This window comes from Vicugna pacos, chromosome 4 (genome assembly GCF_048564905.1).
Source record: "Vicugna pacos chromosome 4, VicPac4, whole genome shotgun sequence".
Classification (NCBI taxonomy): domain Eukaryota; kingdom Metazoa; phylum Chordata; class Mammalia; order Artiodactyla; family Camelidae; genus Vicugna; species Vicugna pacos.
Genome location: NC_132990.1, coordinates 66,162,479 through 66,185,913, shown reverse-complemented (window position 1 = coordinate 66,185,913; position 23,435 = coordinate 66,162,479). Strand labels below are relative to the sequence as shown.

At 45.9% G+C, this 23,435-nt stretch overlaps 1 protein-coding gene across 1 annotated transcript in view; it reads left to right on the top strand.

Annotated features, from left to right (window-relative positions):
- Window positions 1–23,435, top strand: part of BRINP1 (BMP/retinoic acid inducible neural specific 1) — a 158,863-nt gene that overhangs the window by 35,135 nt on the left and 100,293 nt on the right. Inside the window, exon 2 of the mRNA XM_072960010.1 lies at window positions 11,678–11,945. Within this exon, the coding sequence (XP_072816111.1) occupies window positions 11,728–11,945 (218 nt within the window). The 5' untranslated portion in view covers window positions 11,678–11,727. The remainder of the gene's footprint in view (window positions 1–11,677; window positions 11,946–23,435) is intronic.

The following is a 23,435-nucleotide window of genomic DNA, read 5'->3' as shown; positions in this document are numbered from 1 at the left end:
TCCACCCCAGTCCCAGACCCCATGCTGTTCTTTGAGTCAATTTCCTTTCTCTCCCATATCTTTCTTTTCTTCTTTAATTCTGTATCTGTCCTCTGAGTTTATTAATATCCTTATCCTTCCATTGACTGTTTTGCTTCCCTCCTTGGCGGAGTGAAAGGAGAAGCGTTGACGACTGCTTTTTTGATCTTTCCTTCTTTGCCAAATGCTCTGCAGTCTATGCCTCCGTTTATTCATGTCCTGTTCAGGCTTTAATCTCCTTCAGTGAATCTGCGGTCTCCATCAAGGCAATGGAAACTGTCAACCACCTTTGCATTATCAAGTTCGATAGGCATTTTAAGTCCTTATGTTGGACCTCTCTGTGGCTTTTGAAACTTGGGACTTTTCATTATTTCTGCTCCTCTGGCTTTGACACTGTTCTCTCATGATTCTCCTCCTCTCCGTCTTACAGTCCCTTCTCACTCAGCTTCATGGGCTTCTTCCCTCTTCAGTCTGCCTAGATATGAGCCTGGCTGCATATTTGTTTCCATTGCTCTTGTCTCAGCCGTGTTCGCTGGCTGTTCCCATCCACTGCCAGAGCTCTAGCTACCGCTAGTTCATGTTGATTCACAGATCTCCACCTTTAGTCCTGGTCTCTCTTGGATTTGTACTGAAGAGTTCTGTAACCTACTGAGAATTCTGATTTAAAGGTTCAACAGGAGCCTCAAACTCTACACATCCAAGAAGAAACTTGTCATTATTCATTTGAAATCCATTAATTTTTCAGTGTTGTTTATTACCATGAATGACATCATCAACCCAATCATCAAACCCGACTTAGGAGTCACCACGGGTAGGTACCTTTCTTCGCTCCACACAGCCAGATAGCCACCGAATCTTGCAAATTTTGCCTCTCACTTTTTTTTTTTTTACTATCTCTCTGATATCTTGTTGAGACCATATCTAGCCTAGACTATTACAATAGCCTCCTCAGTGTTACCCTTGTCCCTTCTTAAATCTACCGACTACCCCGTTGAACATGAAACTCTAACATAGAACTCCTCTGTTTAAAAGCCTTTATTGGCTCACTGTGGTCCCACAGGACCAATCCTAGCTCTTATTTTGTTCACTCACTCAAAAAATACTGAATTTTGTGCCTTTCACATGATTGGTTCCAGTCCCAGGTACACATGGGGGCGGAGGGGCTCCACACCCCACAGAACACTGAGCGTACCCTGTTTTTGCCCTGTTACATTGTATTTAAATTTCCTGTTTCTGCGTCCACCTCTGACTCTGGACGGTGAGAGCTAATTAAAATATTCGAGACTCAAGTTATATTTGTTGAATTTTACCAAACTGGCTTAGAAAAGACATTCCAAAATGTTAATTTCACTTTCCTTTTTGGAAGAGCTCCTGCGGAGACTGCTGACAACTTTGAAGGAACGCTTAAAAGTCAGCTTCCCTGAATTTAGATCTCCCCATTTCCAAATGCGTCTCCAAATGAAATATTTATGAAGAAAAGCATGCTCTACGTAACTTACATTGTTAATTACCCCCCAAAATTGCAGTATTTAGGATCCCCCCAAATCACAAAGCAAGTATTCCACACATTTCCCTTTTCTTTCAGCTTGTCATGGTCTTCCTGAGGTTCAGAATTTCCAAAAGTTTCCTACCGCAATTCGACTTAGCCATTCTCCTCGTTAACATATTTACAGTAAACTTGTGATTGTTCGTGATTGTCTAAACAGGAAAACTACGACAGGACAATGTGAGTTTTTAGCTTAGTACATGAAAGCACTGAGTCACAGAACTTAGAATTGCCTTAGGTTGTAAATCAACTATTCTTCAATTAAAAAATAAAGTCTATGCAAACTTCAAAAAAAAAAAAAAAAGAATTACCTTAGGTTGAAATTCAGTTCTGCCATTTTTAAATAATTTGACATCACAAAAATAACATTATTTTTTAGAAGAATCTCCATTTTATCATCTCCAAAATAGAAATAATGCTGTTTATCTCATAGGATGGTTCTGTGGATTTAATGCCATTGAGCATGTGAAATAGTCCAGCATAGTGTCCAGCGTCTAGCAGGTGCACAGTATTCTTGTACTCACCCTTACTAATGCATTTAAAATTTAGCGTGAAGCATGAATAGCCTATTGTAAAGGTGGGTGATGGGAATGGACATTGTAAGAAGAGCAAACAGAATAAGCAAAGACAGTGAAACATGACTTTTATTGTGTCTCCCCATCAGTGCAGTTGGGGAGAGAATTTAGTGAACAGGGAGACTTCAGGGTGGGATGTGGAACTGTTAAGTAGAAAAACTGAACACACAGGTGATCCAGCTCAGAGATGTTGAATGAGAGACTAAAAGGCAGGGCAATTGAATCTGTTTAATTAGGGGCGTGTCATGGTCATACGTGTACCTAGAAAAATCACTCTAACAACTAGAATGGTGCTTAGGATGGAAGTGCCGGAGATACGTGGACCAGTAAGACCCATAGGAAGATGACTGTGATAGTCCACGTGAGAGAGCCACATTTAAGTGACAGGTACCAGAGGAGGATGGGTTTATGGAGTAAAGTATATAACAGGAAAGGGAGGAGAATTACAGGGACACACTGAGGCTTACACAGAAGACAGGAGTAGGATAAAGTTGTCAGAAGACGTGGACGAATCTGAAAACAAAGTCAACTGACAGGATGTGGAGACGGTGGTGGTGAGGGAGATGGCTGAATAGGGTGGAGGAGGAATTTAGGAGAAATTTCAGTCTTCTTACGGCCATGATTTGGGAGACTGTGCTTCACTTGAACGTGGAAGGCCTTGAGAAGAGGAAATTTGAGAGAGTGATGATGGCTGTCTTCTGGGATACTTTGATTCTGAAAAGCCCATGGGATTTCCTAGAGATATTATTATGTGGTTGAAAATCATAAAATATACACGTTATAATGAACACTCATTCCAGTGGTTTCCAGGCTTTTTTTGTGACCACACAGATGATACCCAGTGCAATTTTTTGACTGCATTTCTCCCTATGAATGTATGTATCTAGATTATTTATGCATATTCCCTTCACTAGTTCATATCACAGCTCCCCAGGGCTCACTGTTCACTTCGAGCGAGGATCAGCATTGACCATTGTATATGCAAATCCGTATTTTGATGAAGCAGAAGAGCTTGATCATCTTGAATTGTTTTGGCCAATCCTTGAAAAATACGATTAGATCCTTACTGTTTTGGTTTGGCATTGCAATGGGGTTGGTCCTCCACCCTTTTCTTGTTCACCCTGGTCTGAATTATTATCAATAGCGTCATGCACAGGTTCTTTCTGAGCCACTGGCTTATTTTGTGAAAGTTCGTTTACTTAAAATCAGATGACATAATTCGAAACTCCACATCTCTAAGGTCATATATACGGACGAGGAAGGAAAGATGGAAGCCAGCTTCTTTGTGCTGTGGAGGGCTCCCACTCTTCACTCTAGTATCATTGCTGACTTGTGACTGATACTCGGGCTGAGTGTTGAAAGTGGGTAATAAATACATCACTGTAAACTCTGATATTCTTTCCTGCTTGTGTGTCCCGGTTAGCAAATTCTAATTGGAGTTCATTGGACTCTTACGTTGAGCTGAGGAAGGGAGTAAAGTGTTTTAATACATGAAATCTGTCGACTGAAATAAACGCACAACCTAAAAATTGAGAGTTCTGTTTTATTTGGTGGACGTTTCTGAGGACTCGAACCCCTTCGAGCCCAGGATGTCAGCCTTCCAGAGCGCTCTGGGGGACTGCTCCGAAGAGGTGGGGGAGGAGCCAGGATGTATAGGAGTTTTACAACAAAGACCAGGTAGTTGGAACCTTAAAAGATTACTTGTTAACTGAAGAAAACCAGACATCTCAAGTTAAAGAATTTAGCGCTTTTCTATATATGGGAGGAAGCAAACATTTGGGCTCATTGAATTCACTCCTTTGACAAGCACCTCGCCATCTAGGGCCAGCATCCTGTCCTTTCTTACTCTGAGTCCCCTCAGAGGGCACATCGTGAGTGGCTGCAGAGGCCGGGCTGCAGGCTTGTCTTCACTGGGGGGTGGCGGCAGCCGCTGATGACTTGATGGCTTCAGCTTTCTTTGTTTACTAATGTGGTTTGCAGTATTTTTTGCTCACAAATCTTTTCTCTGTCTAAACAGGATTCAGAGTAAAGTCAGGGGAAAAAACACAAACAAAAAAACTTAATTCTTGTCTCACTCCGTTTAAATTTACTTTTATGAGGTTTCCCTTGACAGTTGGATGAAAGTTAAGGCAAGAGTCCATGATTTTTCCCAATTACGTTCAACATTTTCTCTGTTCACCTTTCCATCTCACATGTAGTCTCAGTTCTGTAATTAAAGTGTCCAGCGTGTTACAGCAAATAAATCAAAAAAATATTTAAAGTGGAAACTTCACTTTTCCTCCAGCTTCTCCTGTGTTTCCTCAGCTTACGATTTTGTCCTGTCGCCTCCATCTTCCTGACCTTGACTTTGACTTCTTTGGGGGGTCGAGTTTGGTCAAGGATGCAGAGATAAGAAGGTAAAAGAGTCTTCCTTGGCTTCCACTTTTTTGACAACTTAGCCTCAGTTCTCTGTGGGCTTGGCAGGCATTTGGTGCTAACTTTTCAAAACTTGCAACATTTTTGGAGGGGGGCATCTTTGGGGCTTCCCTTCATCCCTGAGATCTCTCCCTTGTGATTCTTTGATGAAGGAAGATGCATGTCTTTTCGGCTGCTGGCTGACCACTCATTCCCTGGACCAGTGATCCATGTCAGGACAATTCCAGATTCTCTTGCTGGCGTCCCCTTTCCCCCCAGTTTGGGATCTAGGGCAACCTTTCTCTTGCGTGTGGCCCGCCTCCAACCCACAGGGGAGCATTCCTTTTGCACATGCGCTTAGCATTTGCTTTCCAGTCTGCAGCTTCTACTCTGCCGCCAGGTTTCAGCCCCCTTTAGAATTCCCTCTTTAGAATTCTTTTTTTAGATTTCTGCAGTGTGAGTCAGACACCCAATCTGCCATATCCCCCCAAGCTCCGGGGGACATTTAGCTCGTTCTTTGTGTGGTCTTGTGGAAGCTTGAGATGCGGGGCTTCTATCCTGACTCCCGCCTTGAGTTGTGTGGGAGCGGACAGGAGGATTCACAGCACGCCGTCATCTCTCCGTCGAACTCCCGGCTCACTCTTTCTGTCATCCTGTGGGTGAGAGGCTAAAGAATCTCAAAAAGTGCCTTGTGGCTGCCTTTTTTGTTAAGCCTTGTTCAGCGGTCATGCGCCCCTCTTTTGAATAGAATAGCTATTGTCTTGGTCTTTGACTTAAAGCGAGACTAAAATAATTGTGTTTAAAGTCCCGTTTGATCCCTGTCTGAATTTAAGAGGGACTCTTAAATGGAGACTAAAATAATTGTATTTAAACGCCTGTGTACCCTTATCTGAACCCCTGAGTACTGGAAGAGGTACTCAGCCTCCTGTTACTGCCCGATTTACAAGTGAGGAACCCGAGGTAAAGGGGCTTATTCACGCGCTCAAAGTCACCCGGCTGTGCAGCTTGGGATCTCCTGTCTGGATGATGTGTTACCTGGGGATCCAGGCTGAGGAGTTGAAGCCTGGATGAGCTTATCAGGTGGGTCCAGACCCAGGAGGCAGGCACTGTGGGTGACCTCAGATGCGGTGAGCAGCCTCAGGGCCCCCGAGGGTGGGGGATGGAGGAGGCATTCCCTTCCACCCTCTGGCCCCAGAGGAGGCGCTTGGTGACAACTGCTGCCGGAAGGCCAGTCTCTCTCCTCTCTTTTGCCTTCCTGTGCTCCTCGGATGTAAATAATTTACAATGGCAACAATTAGAGAATGTGCTCTGTGTGGGCTGAACCCTTTCCCTGAATGACACTGCAGGCTTATCTATAGCGCGGGTAGCTGCGGGCCCCTCGTGCTATCCGTGCGTGCTCCTCCACGCTGACCAGGGCATCTCACTGTAGCCGTGAGCCCGTGACTCATGGGAGGTCACAGTGGGGTCAAGGACAGGGCTAGGAAATAGAACTAGCCTCTCTTTCATGGGCTCTAAAACCCAGTGGCAGGAAGTTCCCTTTGTGACCTCTGGAAAAACAGCAGCTCTGAAATGCATGGTGGTGGATCTCCAGGGCTGTCTCTGGGCTGTGAGGTTGGAGAGGCATGGCCGTGAGCATGGGAACTTTCATTTGTAACATATTTATTGTCTGTTTGTTTGTTGATTTTGAAGGGGGGAGGCGAGCACTCAACCAAACAGTCTTCGGGGGAGTGGACTGGGTTCTCCAAATGTTAGTAAGAACAAAAAGATGGATGAGTGACCTTCCCGGGCGGTGTCACAGAGCAGAAAAGGCTCATTCCAGCCCTGCGCTGCCCAGTGAAGCAGGCTACCATCCGCACACGTGATCGCAGAGGTGTAGCAGCCACAGTAAAACAATTAAAAAGAAAGAGGTGAAATGAATTTTAATAATATAGTTTATTTACTCCAGTACATACCAAATAATAATATTTCTACATGTGACCAATATAAAATATCAGTGAGATGACATTCTGTTACTCTGAGTCTTTGAGATCTCGGGTAGTTTATGCTTACAGCACGTCTTCACTTGGACGAGCCACATTCTGAGTTCTTGGTAACTGCCCGTAGTCAGTGGCTCCTAACTTGGGCAGCGTAACCTCCAGTTCCAGCTCTGACGTTTACTAGCTTTGTGGTGTTGGAGTAGTTACTTATCCCTTCTGGACCTCGGTTTCCCCTCCCCTCCAAGTATAAAATGGGGACTGTCACCTCTCACGAGGTCACATGTGTAAAGCCACACGTGCAGTTTCTGGCACGTAGTAAATGCTCAATTAATGCGGGTTTCCTTCCTCAGACTGACCTGCATCCTAACCAAACTGCAAGCTCCCTGCAGGAGATTGAAGTCCAGCTCGGGCTCTGACTACATCCAAATGCAATCCGGTCTCACTCTTCCTTCCCTTCTACTGATGTTTCTTTTTCCCTGAGGCTCTGCAATGCTCAGCCTTTCACTCTCTTCTAGTCTCTGCTCAAAGACAACTTCACCAGAGAAGCTCTTCCTGAACCCCTTGTGCGTGAAGCGGCAGCCTCACCCTCAATCCCCTCTTACCGGCTTTGCTTTTCTTTAGAGAAATCCTCACCATCACACATACAGTCAGTCACTGCTCGCGTGTTTACGCCTCCCAACCCAATAGATAATCGCCCTGTTCACTATATAATTTCCAGCTAACGGTGTAGATGGATGAAAGTATTGAACATCTGCAATGCTCTGCCCTTAGCGTATGGCCCTTAGTACAGAAATGAAACACACAGCTCTTGTTTGATGAGTTCAGAGAGAGGTAACGGGCGATGGATGGTCCTTCGTGGGTCCTAAATTCTCACTCAAGTCCCTGCCACCTTTGTGCTGCCCTGGGCACACCCCCCATCACTCTGCCCTCTCCCAGCCCGAGACTTGTTTGATGCTACCTGCTCTTCCGGAATTCCCATTTCCTCACCTCTGTGTACTAAGACCTCACGAGCTATTTAAAGCCCTGCTCCAGTACCACCTGTTTCATAGAATCGTTTCTGGATCTCTCGGTTGAAGAACATTACCTCTGGCCTCTCTTCTTCCACTGGCCTCTTCTCTTTAGCTCTAGTATTTACAATGGCATATTTCATATTAGAATTACTCATGCCTGGGTGTACTCCCCCACCATATTTTGAATCTCTAGAGGGCAGGATGTAATTTAAGCTGGATGGGGTGAGGGTGCGGATGTAAGTGCAAACCATACGCACCTTGTAATGAGATATTATGTGGGTTGGATTCCTGAATCTAATATTTAGGCCTTGTGAGCTTGGGAAAGTTATTTAGTGTCTCCAAGTCCCAAGGGGCTCACGTATTAAATAAGAGAGCTGTGTCCACCTCAAGGAAGAAACCTGTTAACATCTGGTCTGTGCTGAGTGTCTTGGCTGCTACCAAGAAAACAGACACTTTTAGATCCAAGGACACAATAGATGCTCTGTAAATATCAATCATGTGACCCTTCTGTTAACCTGAACCTCTAGTACAGTTGGTGCTAAATATGAGCTTGTTTACGGAATGGGAGCCGCAGTGTCGGTCACAATAGGACAACGTTTAGGTAACATACATACGAGTCCTTGGTTTTGCCCAACAAAATATCCACTTCTGTTAAAATACACCCCTTGGAAACTTTCACTTTCATTTTCAGCCTTCTGTGGATTATCATGATTTTCTAAGGTTTCTTCCACGAAGCGCTCATCTGAGATGCAGGCTGTGTCTTAGGCCTCAGCTACAAAGAAGCCTCAGACGCAGCGACGTACACTCGCTGCCCCGCGGAGGCAACATGGCGGCATGGAAACCAGGAGCCAGAAGACAGGGGTCTGACCCAGTCGGCCACTCAGTTCATGATCTTGTAAGAAAAGAGTTAGATTAGAGCAGAATTTAACTTTTGCATCCCTGACATTTTGAGTCCAGTAGCCTTTGTTGTGGGGGAGGGGGCTCTCCCGTGCACTGGATGCGGTACCCACCGGATGCCAGGGGCGCCCCCTCGGTTGTGATAATCAGAGATGTCCCTTAGGGGGCAAGATGGCTGCCAGCGGGGAAGCCTTGGGTTAGATCTTTCAAATTTCAGCTAATTCTCAGACTCCGGCTGAGGTCTCACGCTCTTACACACGCACACGTGCGCGCACACACACACACGCGCTGCTGTTCCATGTATGGCCTCGATTCACTTTTGAAAGTGATAGTGTTCTGAATCTATTCCCTTGCAAACAGTCTAACAGCCACGCACTCTCGCAAAGGCCCCCACCCCGCACCCACTCACAGCAGAAGCCGTGCGGAAGGGCTGTGCGGGTGACACGCTGTGATTTCCCTGCGTTGTCGCTCCCCGCCGGGATCTCTGAACAATCGCCTCCGCCCCCCGCTTGCCACTCAGGTGGGCTCCGGCAGACAGTTTTGGCAGCTGGAGCTGTTGCAGTTCCGCACTCAACATGTTCGGCTTTGTTTCAGGCTCTGAACGAAACTTCAGGCCCCAGCTCTGCCAGCCCACTCTTCTGCTCCCGGGCCTCTCTCCTTTGCCCCCGACAGCTGGGGCTTGCATTGCCAAGTAGATTTCTGGAGCTAATCGGGATAAAACGATGCAATTGGACCGCAGAGGGAAATAGCCCATTGGGTTGGAAATTCCTGTCTCTCTCTCTTTGATTTTCTCTTGCTTAGCTTTACTTTCTTCCCATTTTCAGCTGGAAAAGTAGACAAAGAAGGTGTCTTGTTTCTTCGTGTTTCTGTATGGTTTTTACATTTGATAGAATAGTTTTGTCCTCACCATGTTTTAAAATGGTGGCCATAAAAATCTGAGCTCTAGAGAGACGGTATGACTGCCCAGAGTCACACAGCCACAGCCACGAGTAGAAACTGTCTTTTAAAGGTTCTTGCCAGTTAAGGGCTCACAGCCCAATGAACAAGGCGGACACGGAAACAAATAAATGTAATAGAGGATAGTGAGTGCTAACGTTCAGTTCTATAAGGGAGCGATTAGAGCCCAGAGAAAGAAGCAACTAACACTTCTTGAGAGGAAGAGAGAAAGGAAATGACCTTTGAGGACCTGACTTCAACTTGCTACTGAGGGATAAACAGGACTTGGCGGGGCAGTGGGGGCAATATGAGCAAAGACACCCCCAGCAGGGAATAGGTGGCCGCCATCGGTATCAGCATTTGTCACGGTCTGTATCCCCGTCATCATGGATGCCGACTATTGAGCACTTCCTGAAAATGTTAGGCACCACGTGGGACCCTTTACATAAACGGGGTGAAATACATCGTTTCGTTCGCACACTAGTTCTGGGTGTAGGTGCTGCTGCTGACCACGTTTTAGGGACCAGGAAGCTGAGACTCAGAGAAGTGAAATCCCTTGCCTGAAATGCTACTGTTTATAACGGATGGGACCTGTATTCCAACCTGCCTTTCAGTGCAGAGTAAGATCAGCTCTTCAGGAATAAGGGGGTGGGGGAAGGCTCAGACAGCACAGTGTTAAACCAGTCAGGAGGAGGAGGATGTGATGATAAAAAGGAACTTGCCCATTTTCCAAAGGCTAGGCATGGCCTGTGGTTCCTCTTCCTTCCTTCCTTCCTTCCCACGAGAGCCCTACGTAAGCTCTCCCTTCGTCTTAAGCATTTCTCCAACATGGCAGCCCTGTGCTGTGCTGCCACTCAAAAAAGAGGTGGGCAAGACCCCACCTGGTTCCTGGGCCTTTCGTTCCCCTTCTGGACACGAGGGAACCTTGAGGTTCAGAGGCACTGAGAGGTGGATCCTCCAGTTACATTTTCCTTGGGGTAAAGGGGCCATCCCACTTACCACTGCAGAAAGGGATGCTAAAGAGTTCCACAAACTCTTCATCTGTAAGGTGTCCAACCAGAGAGTCATGATCACGGTGATGAGGTTCCTGTCTTGTCGCAGAAAGAATTCAGAGGCGAGACAGAGAGGTTAAGAAAGTAAAGTGAGGATTTATTAAGGGATGGACAGTACACACTCAAGGGGAGAGCGAGCAGGCTCAGGTGAGCGGCTGCCCTGAGTTTCTCTGGCAAGTTAGTTACACAGAGTGTAAAAATAAATGGTGGAATATTCACCAGAGAGGGAGGGGTTTGGGGTCCTGTTCCCTGATTTTCATCCCATCTCCACCTTCCCAAAGGGAGGAGGGATTTTTGTCCTTATTTAGTCTGGATGGGAAGTGTCATGGCCTCGGTGCACGGTGGGTACTTCTAATCTGCAAGGCTAATTTTATTGAAATGAGGGCATTATGAGCAAAAGGTTACATTCAGACACTGGAGAGTCCTGCCTTTTCCCACCTTTCTTTGTTGGCCTCCAGGCCGCTTGTCACTCCAAAATGTGTGGCTGCTTATCAGCCCAGAGGTTCCTGCTTTTCTTTGTTTGCCCAGGGAGCCCAGGTGTTTACATGATGTGTGGTCTCCTGTATTTGGCCTGTGCCCCCTTTTTTGCCCAATTCCTGCTGTTTGGCTGCGTCCCCACTTCTCTGCTTATATCTAGCGATCTGCTTGCCCTAAGACTTTGTGCAGCCCCCTGATAGTGCAAACACAATGCGTGTGCTCAGTGGGTCGGTGTCTGTGTGAGAAGAGGAAAGAGAGGAATTCTCATTAACTGAGTCCCTTTTACGAGATTCGGGTTGTTTGTGAAGATAGCAGAGGGCGGACGCTGGAGTTCTGTCTCCAGGTTCCTTCCTGGCTGTATGACACTGTTTCTGCATCCGTTCATTTCACTCATTCTTTCAACACGGGTGCCTTGAATATCGATGATGTACCAAGTGCCAAGATAAAGGCACTTACGACCGTCCTCTATTTTGCATCCCTAAGAGGTGAAGCAGTCTGTACACGTTCACACACGTTCACACAACACGTGGGCAACAAAGGAGCCCGGGGACGCATAGATGCCCTGCTCTTAACCAGAAACTGTGCTGACTTTTGTAAACCCTGCCCCACCCTACTGATGGAAGGTGTTATGAGGAAGGCTTGTGTTAGCAGCATTTTAAAAATTTCCCTTTGTCTTTCTCTCTCTTCCTTTTTTTTTTGCTTCCCCTCCCCTTTTTTTCTCTCCCTCTTTTGCTTCCTCTTTCTTTCTCTCTCTCTCTCTCTCTCTCTCTTTTTTTTTAAATTCTTTTCTCCCCAGGACTCCACAGAATGGAGCAAGAATGAGAGGAAAAAGGCCGGCAGAAAAGCATGAACTGGAGGTTTGTTGAGCTCCTCTACTTCCTGTTTGTATGGGGCCGTCTCTCAGTGCATCCCTCCCACCAGGAACCCGCTGGGACAGACCAACATGTCTCCAAGGAATTTGATTGGCTTATTTCAGACAGGGGGCCTTTCCACCACTCCAGGAGCTACCTTTCCTTTGTGGAAAGACACCGTCAGGGATTTACAACCCGATATAAAATATACAGGTAAGATCTGGGCTCAGCTGACCCTTGCCTTTCATTCCTTGAGTGCTTTTCGGGGGGTCCTGCACTGGCATGGACCTTGCTGGATGGAAGAGTGTCTGGGCCAAGGGTGTTACTCACGCTTTCATTTGTAATTAATTACTCAACTAATGAATTAATTAATTTGTATTACATCGCATACGAGATTAGCAATGACAAGGAGAGTGAATAGTTAATTTTTTTTGAGTACTTACTGTGCGCTGGGAGTGGTGCTTAGTTCTCTGTGTGCAGGATCTCATTTAAGCCTTAGAAGAACCATCAGAGCTAGGTCCTGTTTGTCTTCTCTGCTTTATAAATGAGGTAACTGAGCTCCAGCTAAGCGAAATCACTTGTCTGAAGTCAGAGTCAGTGAGTGGTGGGACTGGGAGTCAAACCCCGTTCATTGGGATTCACAGGCACAGTGCTTTCAGTCCCTTACATCAGGTGTAGGCAGTGTTGTTTTGCGATGCTATTGATAAACCGATCCTACGCAAACATATCCACACATCTGGCAACAAGCAGGGACATTCAAGGAGCAACTCTTTCTTGAGCAAGTCTGAGCGGTGTTGGGCTGATTGGAATCCTACTCGTCCAAAAAGGACTCAGCCCAAAATTTGGCCAAGTCCCTTTTTGAAACCTTCTTAGCCTCTCCCCACTCCACGCCATCACCCTCTTTGATGTTTCCACAGCTCTGTACACTTATCCCTCTTTAGTTGTCAACCATTTGGAATTAGAGTGCATTCTTGTACGTCCTTCTCACCTAACTGGAAGCTCCATGAGGCCAGGACTTCCATAAGATTCATTTCTGGATCCCCAGAGCGATTTTTTATTCTGCTTTATAAGCACGCAAACAATATTGTGGACTTCAGTTGGAGAACGCAGAAATCTCTAGAGCTGTAGTCTTGGTCTTGAGGTCAGGGGAGAAGGGCAAACTCTAGCACTTCTGGGCCAATTAGAATAGGAGAGCGAGGAAGCACGGTGGAGGAAAGAATCCTAACCTGCAGTCGGGAAGCCATGAATTCAGGCCGTAAGTCTTCTACGTGTTCAATATGAACATGGGCATGTCTCCTTTGCACATTGTGTGACATTGTGCACTGGGAGTGGATGATTCACGAAATCACGATCAGTTGCAAATGCCTGTGATGCTGGGTGAAATATTCAAACCCTAGTTTGAAAGTTGGCCCTCTAGTGATTGTGGTCTTGGCAATGGTTTCATCTATGCAAGATGAACTTTCTGTGAACCTTGAAGACTGGTAAATAATCAGAGAGTGATGTGGGAAATGTGCTCCGGGCATGATGACCAGCAGGAAGACAAGGGGAAATGAATATGGGGTGTGTAGGAAACAGAGAAAAAGCCCAAGGATGAGAAATATGAGACATTTTTTTCTTTCAAAAGAGAAGAATCTCGGAATTCCAAAAATACGATTATTGACTTAATGGGCTACCCCTAAACCCACCCAAGAACCATAGTTACCTACTTAGCTTAAAATTTAGATCCTTGACATTGTTTCTGGCCATTGCTGTGTGTGAACAGGCCTAAACCAAGTGTGGGTGCTCACTGATTACTCCACAGAACACGCGCACACCTGAAGTCCCTGGGCCTGGGAAAGATGCAGGCTTGAGATGCTGGATTTAGGGGAACAGAAGAATAAAGGTCTAGATTTCTTACTCTGTTGGTGTTTTGTCAGCTAATAACATCCTCTTGGCTTTATATGTGGCTTCCTCTTACACTTGAGCCTCCTGAGGACACTTTAAGGTTGGGAGGACGAGGGCCCATATTTCCATTTTCAGGATCAGAAGAAAAGTGACTGGAATAGTTCTGTAGCCAAGGAAAGGTGGAGCCTGCACTGGAAACAGAGTCTGATGATGAGTTTGCCAGCACTACAGACATCCATTCATTGTTTGCAAACGTATCTTAGCAACGATTGTGTGCCTGGCCCTGGGGTTGGCACTGGAAAAAGGTTGGCTTGAAGACAAACAGTAATAATAGGACATGGTGAGGGCTCTACCGGGGTTTTATAAGGGAGCTCTTGTGAACGTTAGATGATTGCTGTGTCCTCGTGATTGCTGTTGAAGCGACGTATACTTAAATGGATACCCAGGGTTGAACTGCAGATGCAGAATGCTCCACACTGGTAGCCTTTTTTGAACACTTTGGATGCGCCATGAAGGGAGGGCATTTGATTCTCACGACATCCTCTCTGAGGCTGAGCAATGCTAGAAAACCAGGACACGGGGAGGTCGACTGCATGGCCCTCGCTCATCCATCGCTAAGGAGTGGAGCTGGGGCCCAAACACTGATGCATCTGACCCCAGAGTCCTCCTTTCAACCAGTAAGCTACGTGTCCCCGTTCCCCCCCCCCCCAGCATGGCTTCCAAATGTAGAGTGTCTCGAGGCTCTGAAAGGGCTCTCACGAACGTTTTCCCTCCCAACCGCTCTGTAAGCATTTTGGAGGTAGGTTTAGGAAAGATGAGAAGTAAAAAGTTGCTAATGAGTTTGGGGTCAGGACATCTGGATCCTAAGTCCAGCTCTCCAGGCACTAGTCTTGTGACAGTAGGCCAGCTTCCTCCCCTCCTGGATGCCACGTTCCTCATCTATCAAATGACAGGCTTGATGTGGATCAGTGCTATGCTTTTTGAAATCTTGAGGACGGATGAAAGAAGACATAGAAGTCACAGTAGTACAGGGAGGCGGGGCTGATCCGGCAGGACCCCCGGCCTCACACAGCCCTTCTGCCGGAGAAGGTTTGCACCTGCTCTTGTGTTCAGATTTCACCCACGCTTTTCTCTGGAAGCCACTGCTAGCACAAAGTTTACAATCATCCACCAAGCGGATTTCTAAGGTCCTTTCTAGCTCTAAAATTAAGTGTAAGATTTAACCAAGGTCACATGGTTAATTAAATAATGGAGTTTAACCCAGAAGTCAGGCCCCTGGTCATCTAGTTATTCCTTCCTTCCTTTATTTAATCCTCAAATAATTATTAAGCACCAGTTCCAGGCCCAGCACTGTGTTCAAGGCAGATGACACAATGGTGAGTAAAACAAACACGGTCCTTGCTCCCGTAGGGTCGCATTAATTAAACACACACACAAGTGCTCTAAAAGAAAAAGTGCAGGACAGACATCACTGGGGGATCATAAGCATTGGTTTGGAACCTATTATGTGCAAAGGTTAGGCGGGGCGCCTCTTTCCTGGACACACACATGCAAATGGGAGCTCAGAGACGTGTGCTCATCTGGACCAGGTTCAGGCCAGAGCAAAAGCCAGCCAGGAAGTCCTCACTGGGGCAGCTGTCAGCTGACATTTTGTCTTCACCGCTTTGCTGACACACTAAGGCATGTCCACACGTGATTTCTCGTGTGTCTTCCTGTGTGCTGGCCTGGACGGAGCACATTAGAAACTTGACATTTGCATCACAAAAGAAAGGCTTTACTACCAGAACGTGCCAGATTGTCTGATGCCTCTCTGAAATGTCTTAGAACTCCAGCTTCGGCCAGGCCCCCGGACCTTAAGACCCAGGCTGGGACCCAGGGTGATCTGGGAGCTTCGGAAGAAACTGGGAGGAAGTCTTCCCCACCTCGCATAAGTGGATTCGGGCCATCTCTGTCCTCAGGCATAAGCAGGCAGAGCCTGGCTTCGGCTCATGGAGTCTTCGTGGGGAGTCAGTGCCCCAGGCCGTGATGAGAACCTTTCAAATTAAATCCCAGCAGAGGTCTTCTCCTGTGTGGCTTCACAAGCTGAGCAATAATGTGTGCACAAACTGTAGTGTGGGTGCCCGAGGTTCATGCTCTGTCGCTCATAAATCTGAGCAGACGCACAGAGGCTGGGGGAGTTCTCGGCTCTGGAATCCAATCCACTAGGGGGCAGTGGCAGCCTCACTGATCTTGGAGGCTGAGAATCTGGGTGCTGGCTCAGCTCGCCTGCCTCCCAGATGTGTGATTTTGGCCAAGTCATGGTACTTCTTTGAGTTCTTGTTTTCTCATCTGTAAAATGGGAATATTTGCTAAGATAGTCTCCAAGTTCCTTCCCTTCCCTGAAATTCTGTGATTCCGTGAAATGTTGTCATTTGAAATTACAGCATGGAGTACTGGAGAGGACTCTGGACTTGGAGTCTGGAGGCTCAAGTTTTTTTTTTTTTTCTAATTAAAAAAAATTTTTTTTTATTCTGGAACCACTTTCTAAATTTCTCATCCCTGGGCAGATGTATTCGTGCATCACTCACTCATTCATCCATCCATTGCTTTAGAACTTAACGCCAATCATATTCTGTAAACTGCTGTGATTTGGTAATACAGAGATGACCAAAGGAAAACAGTAAAACTCATATACATACACACCCCCCCACACACAGACCCACGACCTGCAGTGTCCACCTCCTCCTTCACCAAGCTCAGAGATGGGGGTGGAAGATTCAGGGAAAAAAAGAGAGAGAAAGCCAACAATTGTCATTCTGCAGATAGGTATGGATAATAACTGCTCAGATATTCTGCATTCTTCTCCATAGACAGGGATGATGGCATCTGTCCTACCTACCTGTTCAGATGAGGTCAGCTTAATGTGAGAATGCTTCGTAAAACTTAAATGTTCTTAGATCTGGAGATCTTTTTCCATTAAGGTTCTAAATCATTATTCCGATAAAATTTTCACTTTCTGTTAAGCCCATACATATATTAATTGCTAAATACTCACCTCCATTCTGTGAGGGAAATACTAGTCTTGTCCATATTCCCAGTGAGGAAACTAAGGTACCTAGTGATGAAGGAGATGGTTCACATCACATGTCTGGGAAGAGGCCGAGTTAGGAAGCAAAAGCAGGGCTCGGAGACTTCACAGCCTGAGCCCTGAACTCTGTTTGGTCATAACCCTCTCTCAGTTCTTACTTACTTAGTTTATGACCAAATACGGAGAGGTTTCCTTTGACCATGAGCAAGGTGTAACCTCTCTGAGACTTAGTTTCCTCATCTGTAAAATGGAAACAATATTAAACGCCTTGAGTTCTTGTGGCCAGAAGTAACTTAGCTATCAAGCAAACAGAGCTTGGAATTGTGCACAAGTGCCGTTCCCTCCATGACCTCAGAGAGCTGGTTGTGTTACCAGAAATTATTCCTTTTCTTCTCATGATAATTTGAAAGTCACTTTGGTCCAAAGAGTGTTTCCTGTGTTCCCACCGCCTTTTGGGGTTTTCCTTTTCTGTTTGTCTTTTCCTGACTTGGGGATCATCAGTAGTTGCTGTCAATTTGGCAGTTATTCCAGAGGTGAATTTAAAAGGAGAATTGCGGTACCCTTTGTAAGCTCTGGTTTCGGAGAGTCGGGGAAGGGGAGGCGGGACCCCGATGATGGCGGTCACTGTGCCACAAAAGGTGGTTTCCTATTGAGTGATTTCCCCTCCAAGTTTCAGAGCAAGTGGTTTGTGGCTTATGGTGTACCTTCCTTTGAGCCTTGAATAAGTACCTGAAAGTTGAGTGTAAATCACATATTGGTAAACCAAGTCTGATTGCCTAACTGGCATATTTATTTCAGAGTTGCGTGAATCTTAGTTCTAATCCACTACCTTGGTGGTTCCTTCATGTGTTTCACAAAAATAGATGTAGTAGGTTTTGTGGTAAAGTTGCTTCACTAAATGCATGGGGCTGGGTGGATGGTTCTACTGACATGAATGAGATGTGGTCCTTGTCCAGAGATCATTCAAGGGTATATCTTGGGCACCTAGGTTTGCCGGATGCTGTACACAGGGTAGTCGATGCTGTATCTGTATCAGGTAGACAGGTCTCTGCTTTTGAGGAGCTTACAGACATGCGGTGGTGAGAGAGAAGTCCACCACCCCACCGTTAGGATGCTTGTGGTTGAACTTGAAAGAAAACTGCCAAGCTCTGGATTCCAGATGGAACCTTGATATCACATGGTATCTATTAGTGTGGCAAAAATTAGTTGAAATCAATATTTCTTAAAGTATATGACATGGAACTCTAGTTCAGTGCAGTGTTAAAAAGTGTTTTCCAGATAAAACTTCAGGTGATGATTATCAATCAGGGGTGGTTTTGCTTCCAAATGGGACATTTGGAAATGTCAGGGGTGCGGGCAGGTGTTATTGGCATTTGATGGTTACAGCCAGGGATCAGGGAGACTGCTGAACATCCTAGGATGAGGAGACAGCCTTCTGCAGCAAAGAATTAGCTGGCTCACAATGCCAGTAGCATAGAGGCTGAGAAACCTTGCTCTAGAGCAAGTATTTGGGGGAAAAAGGAAAAAAAAACAGAAAAGGGATGATGGGAAGGATATTAGGATAAATGATCTTAGATTTTGGTCATCATGAGTTTGAGTTGGAATGGCGGAAATACAGGCACCAACCAGTGCAACGGCTGGGTTCCCAAAAAGTCTGGCTGTAGGACCAAAGGGGAAGGGATTTTCCATGTTTTTAGACATGATCTCAGACCAGGGGGGCAGTTGATGCATTAAGGAAGTAAATCAATTTTTGTGTCCTGCTGCAGAGGTAGCATTTAAAGCAAACTGGTGCTCTACTCCAGAAATAAAAAGCCTCCATCCTTCCAGGAGTTCTGGGAGATTTGGTGACCTTGTCCGCTGACTGCAGTATGCCTACCTTGGGAGGTGAGACGTTGAGAGCATCACTGTTAAAAGCAGCCTGGACAAAGTGCCTTAACGTACTTTCTCTTTCTTTAAGAGCATGCCAGGTGGGCTCAAAAGGAGACGAGACTCGGACACTGTCCCATGTTTGCCCTTGTCAGTTTCAGCCACTTAGAGCCTTTGCCCCGACCTTTTCCTTCATTTAGCCCAAATTTCCAGTCAAGCTCTCCCTGAATAGAGACGGACGAGGAGGGATAGCCAGCAAACATCTCCCGGGCCACTTGGTGTCAATTCAGAGATAATCTTCTGTGTCGATTATTTAAAATTGATCTTCCACTTCCAAGACCAATAGCTTTATCGCTACCAAATTGCTGCCTTTGCTGTACTTTACCTCTTTGCTCCCACGTTATTACTGAACTGACTTTTGTGAGCTGCAGACCTTTCTTTGCTGCAATCTCTGTAGAGCTATTGTCCAGCTTTAGTCGGGAGCAATGTCTGAAAATGGACTGGCTTTTGCACACCTCCCTCAAAAGGACAGACTGACACAGGGTCTTTAAACTGATGTCAAATATGGCAATTGTTAAGACTGCGGGAATTAGGCGGATAATGAACACAAGCCCTTGGGGCTTCAGACTCTATGCCCCAAATCTCGGCCAGGGAAGAAAGAAAGGGACAGGATCCATGGTCCATTGGTAAATATGTTTACCGATCTCCAGATTCCCACTGACCAGGCTCAGCAACAGCTCTCTGGAGACACGGAGAGAAAAGACTTGATCCCTGACCTCAAGGAACTCAAGGTCTCTTGGGGAAAATGGATTGACAGGCAAATAACCCCACTACCATTTGCTAAGTTCCCTGATTGATCAATAACCCGGGTGCTGTGTTTGGGGGTGGGGAGAGGAACTGCCCTTGGCATTGGGATCATGAATCTGGGGAAGGATACGTGAAAAAGACAAGTCTAGGCAGGCACCCTAGAGGAAGGGGTACCAGAGTCAGTCTCCAAGGAGGCTTAGGATGTTATAGGAAGGTCGTGGGGAGAAAAGCACCCAGGCAGGTGGAACAGCGCCTGCAAAGGCAGGGAGGCAGAAGAAAGCCTGGACCTCCAAGTCTTTGTGTGTGAGTGTGTTTTGAGTAACGCAACAGTCTCCTCTTACCCAAAGTTTCACGTTCAGTGGTTTCAGTTACTCACAGTCAACCACAGTCCAAAAACATTAAATGGAAAACTGCCAGAAATAATTCAAAAATTTTAAATTGCACGCCGCTCTGAGGAGCACGATGAAATCTCACACTGTCCAGCTCTGTCCCTCCCGAGACCTGAATCGTCCCTTTGTGCAGTGGAATCCACTCCCGTTAGTCAGTAGCCACCTTGGTTATCAGATCAGCTGTCTTGGAATCTCAGTGCTGTGTTCAGGAACCCTTATTTGACTTAATAATGGCCCTGGGGTGCAAGCGTGGTGATGCTGGCAATTCAAATATGTCATAGAGATGCAGTGAAGTGCTTCCTTTCAGTGAAAAGGTGAAAGTTCTGAACTTAATACAGAAAGAAGAAGAATCATATGCCCAGGTGCTAAGATTTATGGTAAGAATGAATCTTCCATCCATGAAATTGTGAGGAAGGGAAAAAAAGAGGTTTGTGCTAGCTTTGCTGTTGAAACTTAAACTGCAAAAGTGATGGCCAGAGTGCATGACAAGTGCTTAGTTAAGTTGGAAAAGGCATTACTTTTGGGTCATAAGATATTGATAGAGAAAGAAAGGGGGAGGGGCCATATTCATATAACTTTATTACAATATATTATTATAATTGTTCTATTTTATTATTAGTTATTATTGTTACTCTCTTACTGTAGTTTATATATCAAACTTTATCAAAGGTATATACGCATGGGAAAAAACGCATAGTATATAATATATAGTGTTGCGTACTGTCCATGGTTTTAGGGGGTACTCCTGCAGTCATGGTAGGAAATAAGGCTGGATGGGAGCTGAGAACCAAAAATGAAAGGAAATTAGGGTGGCAAATTGATTTCAAGCAACCTTCAAACTCTCGTTAATTGTCAGAGTGTTAGTACGTATCTCTTTAGAGCAGTGGTGTTTGTTCGTTTTGTTTTTACACTTCTTGACCTAATTCATGCTAAAAAATACATTTTACATTGACACTTAATAAACCTAGAGATACCAAGATATGTCATTGAAGTGGAAACTCATGGAAAAAAAAAAAAAAAGAAAATCTTAAACCTTCCTCCCTGCAATGCGTCTTGATATTTCTGCTCTATTCGATTCTAATATAATCTATTCCCTTCTGATTTGTTTATTTTTAAAAAATGCTGGTGCCTACCAGCAAAACTGATTTCCACCTCCACGAATGGGGCGGGCCTTGCAGTTTGAAAAACACTGACATTGAGTCTCTGTTGTGGCTACATTTTGGCTCAGAGGAAGATTGTGCTATGCTGGATGAGCAGAGTTTGCCGTGGGTTCAGGTTAAGCAGGTTGGAACCTGGTGCCTTATCTGAGGGGCAACAGGAAAACAAGAACAATTTGCAACCTGCGATTGACATGGTCTGATTTTACATTTAGAAACGTTGCTCTGGCTGCAGCGTGAGGAATGCGTGGAAGGGAGTAAGAGAGAAGGATTGGAAAGCTGTGGAAGTGATTCAGGGAAGAGGGAGGGCGCTGGAGCCAAGTCAAAGTTAATAAAGATGAAGTTCACCAACCAAGCGAACTTAGGTCCACCAACAGAGATGCTTCAGACCAGCCCGGGCTGCATCTGGGCATACCTGCCCCAGTTCCATTCCCGGCACCCTGTGGCAGGATGCATTCTTTCCTGGAGAGTTCTCCAGCTGCTGGATGCCTTTGTGTCTCTTAGGACAGGAACCAGAACTCTGAGGTTTCTGCCTCCGGGCTATTTCTTTATTTCTCAAGGCCTTCCTTCTGGGCATGAGAATGACTGGGTCTCATTAGCAGTGGATTCCCAGACTGGCTGGAGGAAGGCTTTGCATCTGGCCCTGTATCTGCACCTGACTTGTCTTCTATGGAAACTTCCAGCCATAGGTCAGTATCTCAGCCGATGCGAACCCTAAAACAGCCGCTAAAGCTTCATGGTGCAGAGCGAGTCTTTAGGCTCAGGCAGACCTTGGTGGAAATCTTGGCTCTGTTGCTTCTTACCCATGAGATCCTGGCGTGCTACTTAAACTTTCTGAACCTCAGTTTCTCCACTTGTAAAACGGGGATACATTCTAGGATTGTTGTGAAGATTTAAAAAGATAACGAATGGTCCCATTTAGCACAGAGCAAGTGTTTGAGGACTGGTCACTGAAACAAGTTACCCTTTGTGTCTGAAGCACTCATACCTGAAAATTCAACCGTAAAGCTCTGAGAAGGCTTGCAGGAGACCTCCAGCCATCAGAGGGGTGCTTGACTTCTGTGCACTGTGGCCTAGGTGCTCAAGAAGGCAGCATAGCCCCATTCTGATACTAAGAAAACACTTGGTAGGAGGGAAATACGGAAAGAGAACCACAGAGAGGAAGATTTCTGACACCGAGGCACATGTGGCAGGAATCCACTGCCTATGCACTGGCAAAGTATCCTTAAGTGATCAGCATGAGTTGATTCATGGAAACAGTCCACGTCCCATGATTTGCAAGCATCTAATTTATTAATCAGCCCAGGTGATGGGAGCAGCCTGGGACATCTCATCTTCCAGGTCCCTCTGCGCCGCGCCTGCCAGGTTGTCTTTGATGTGGATGGCTCAGGAGAAATTGGTCCCCCAGGGATGGCTTCTCACCCAAGCACCTTCACCACAATCACCAGCTTCAGGAGGCGCTGGGTGTGTGCCCGTGGTGGGGGTGAGTTGGCTTTGTCTCAAACCACAGCCTTGTTGACAGAAGGCCAGCGACCTTGTGACAGCCTCTCTGTGACTCTAGTGTGACACCTGGCTTTCTACCACATTGATGGGGGAGTGTGGCTCGTGTGAGAAAAAAAGAGGTTGCGTATAAATGATACGGAGGTCCGCGCTGCTAAATGATTTGGGACTGTCTGATTTGGGAAGGAGCTGCTCACCTGGGCGTTAATTCAGCCCGTATTTGTTGAGTCCCTACCACGTGCAGGGACTGCGTTTGCCTCTAATGACACCAAAGCCTTACTGGTCTGTGCCCTCAAGGGCGCTAAACGTAGCTGGGGAGAGACAGACCGTGAACAACGCAATTGCTACCTCTGATGGGGAGTGCAGGGAAAGAAGCAAGAAATGAAGTCTTAGGGCAAAGAAAGGGCACTGAAGTTAGTCTTGCAAGATTAAGAGAGTCTTTAAAGGAGAAAAAAAAAGCTTTTTTTTTTTTTCCAAATTTAAGATCTAGATGAAGGAGTTAGGCAAAGGAAGGTAGAGAGCTGTGTGTATGTGTGTGTGTGTGTGTGTGTGTGTGTGTTTTGAGGGGCAGACTTGTTCTGGGACCTGCAGGTGAATCAGTGTGAGTGATAGGCAGAGAAATGTTAGCATGCAGGCCAGAGAAATCAGACGGGGGTCAGGTCGCGAAGCTCTGTGGCTGTTGTGTAAAAAGACTTTGAACTTTACCCTAAAGTGGTGATCCTGTGCTTTTTTATTTCAAGATGCTCTTAAAGCCTCAGTGATTTTTATCTCCCTAGGTCAGAGAAATCTAATAATTCTGTTTATTAAGTAGTTACAGCCAAATAACTAAATGAGGTACCTGCATCCGCAAAGGTTTAGTGGCCGTGTGGAAAATAATACATGCAACTCTAAGGAAAAAGAAGTATTTTTATTTTATCCTGAAATAACCACAGGTACCACTTCTCAAATCTTGCAGCCACCCTCCTTTCCTGTCCCTCATTAATTTTTCTGCAGTTTGTAATTGGACCAACTGCCAACAACGCACCTTGACAAA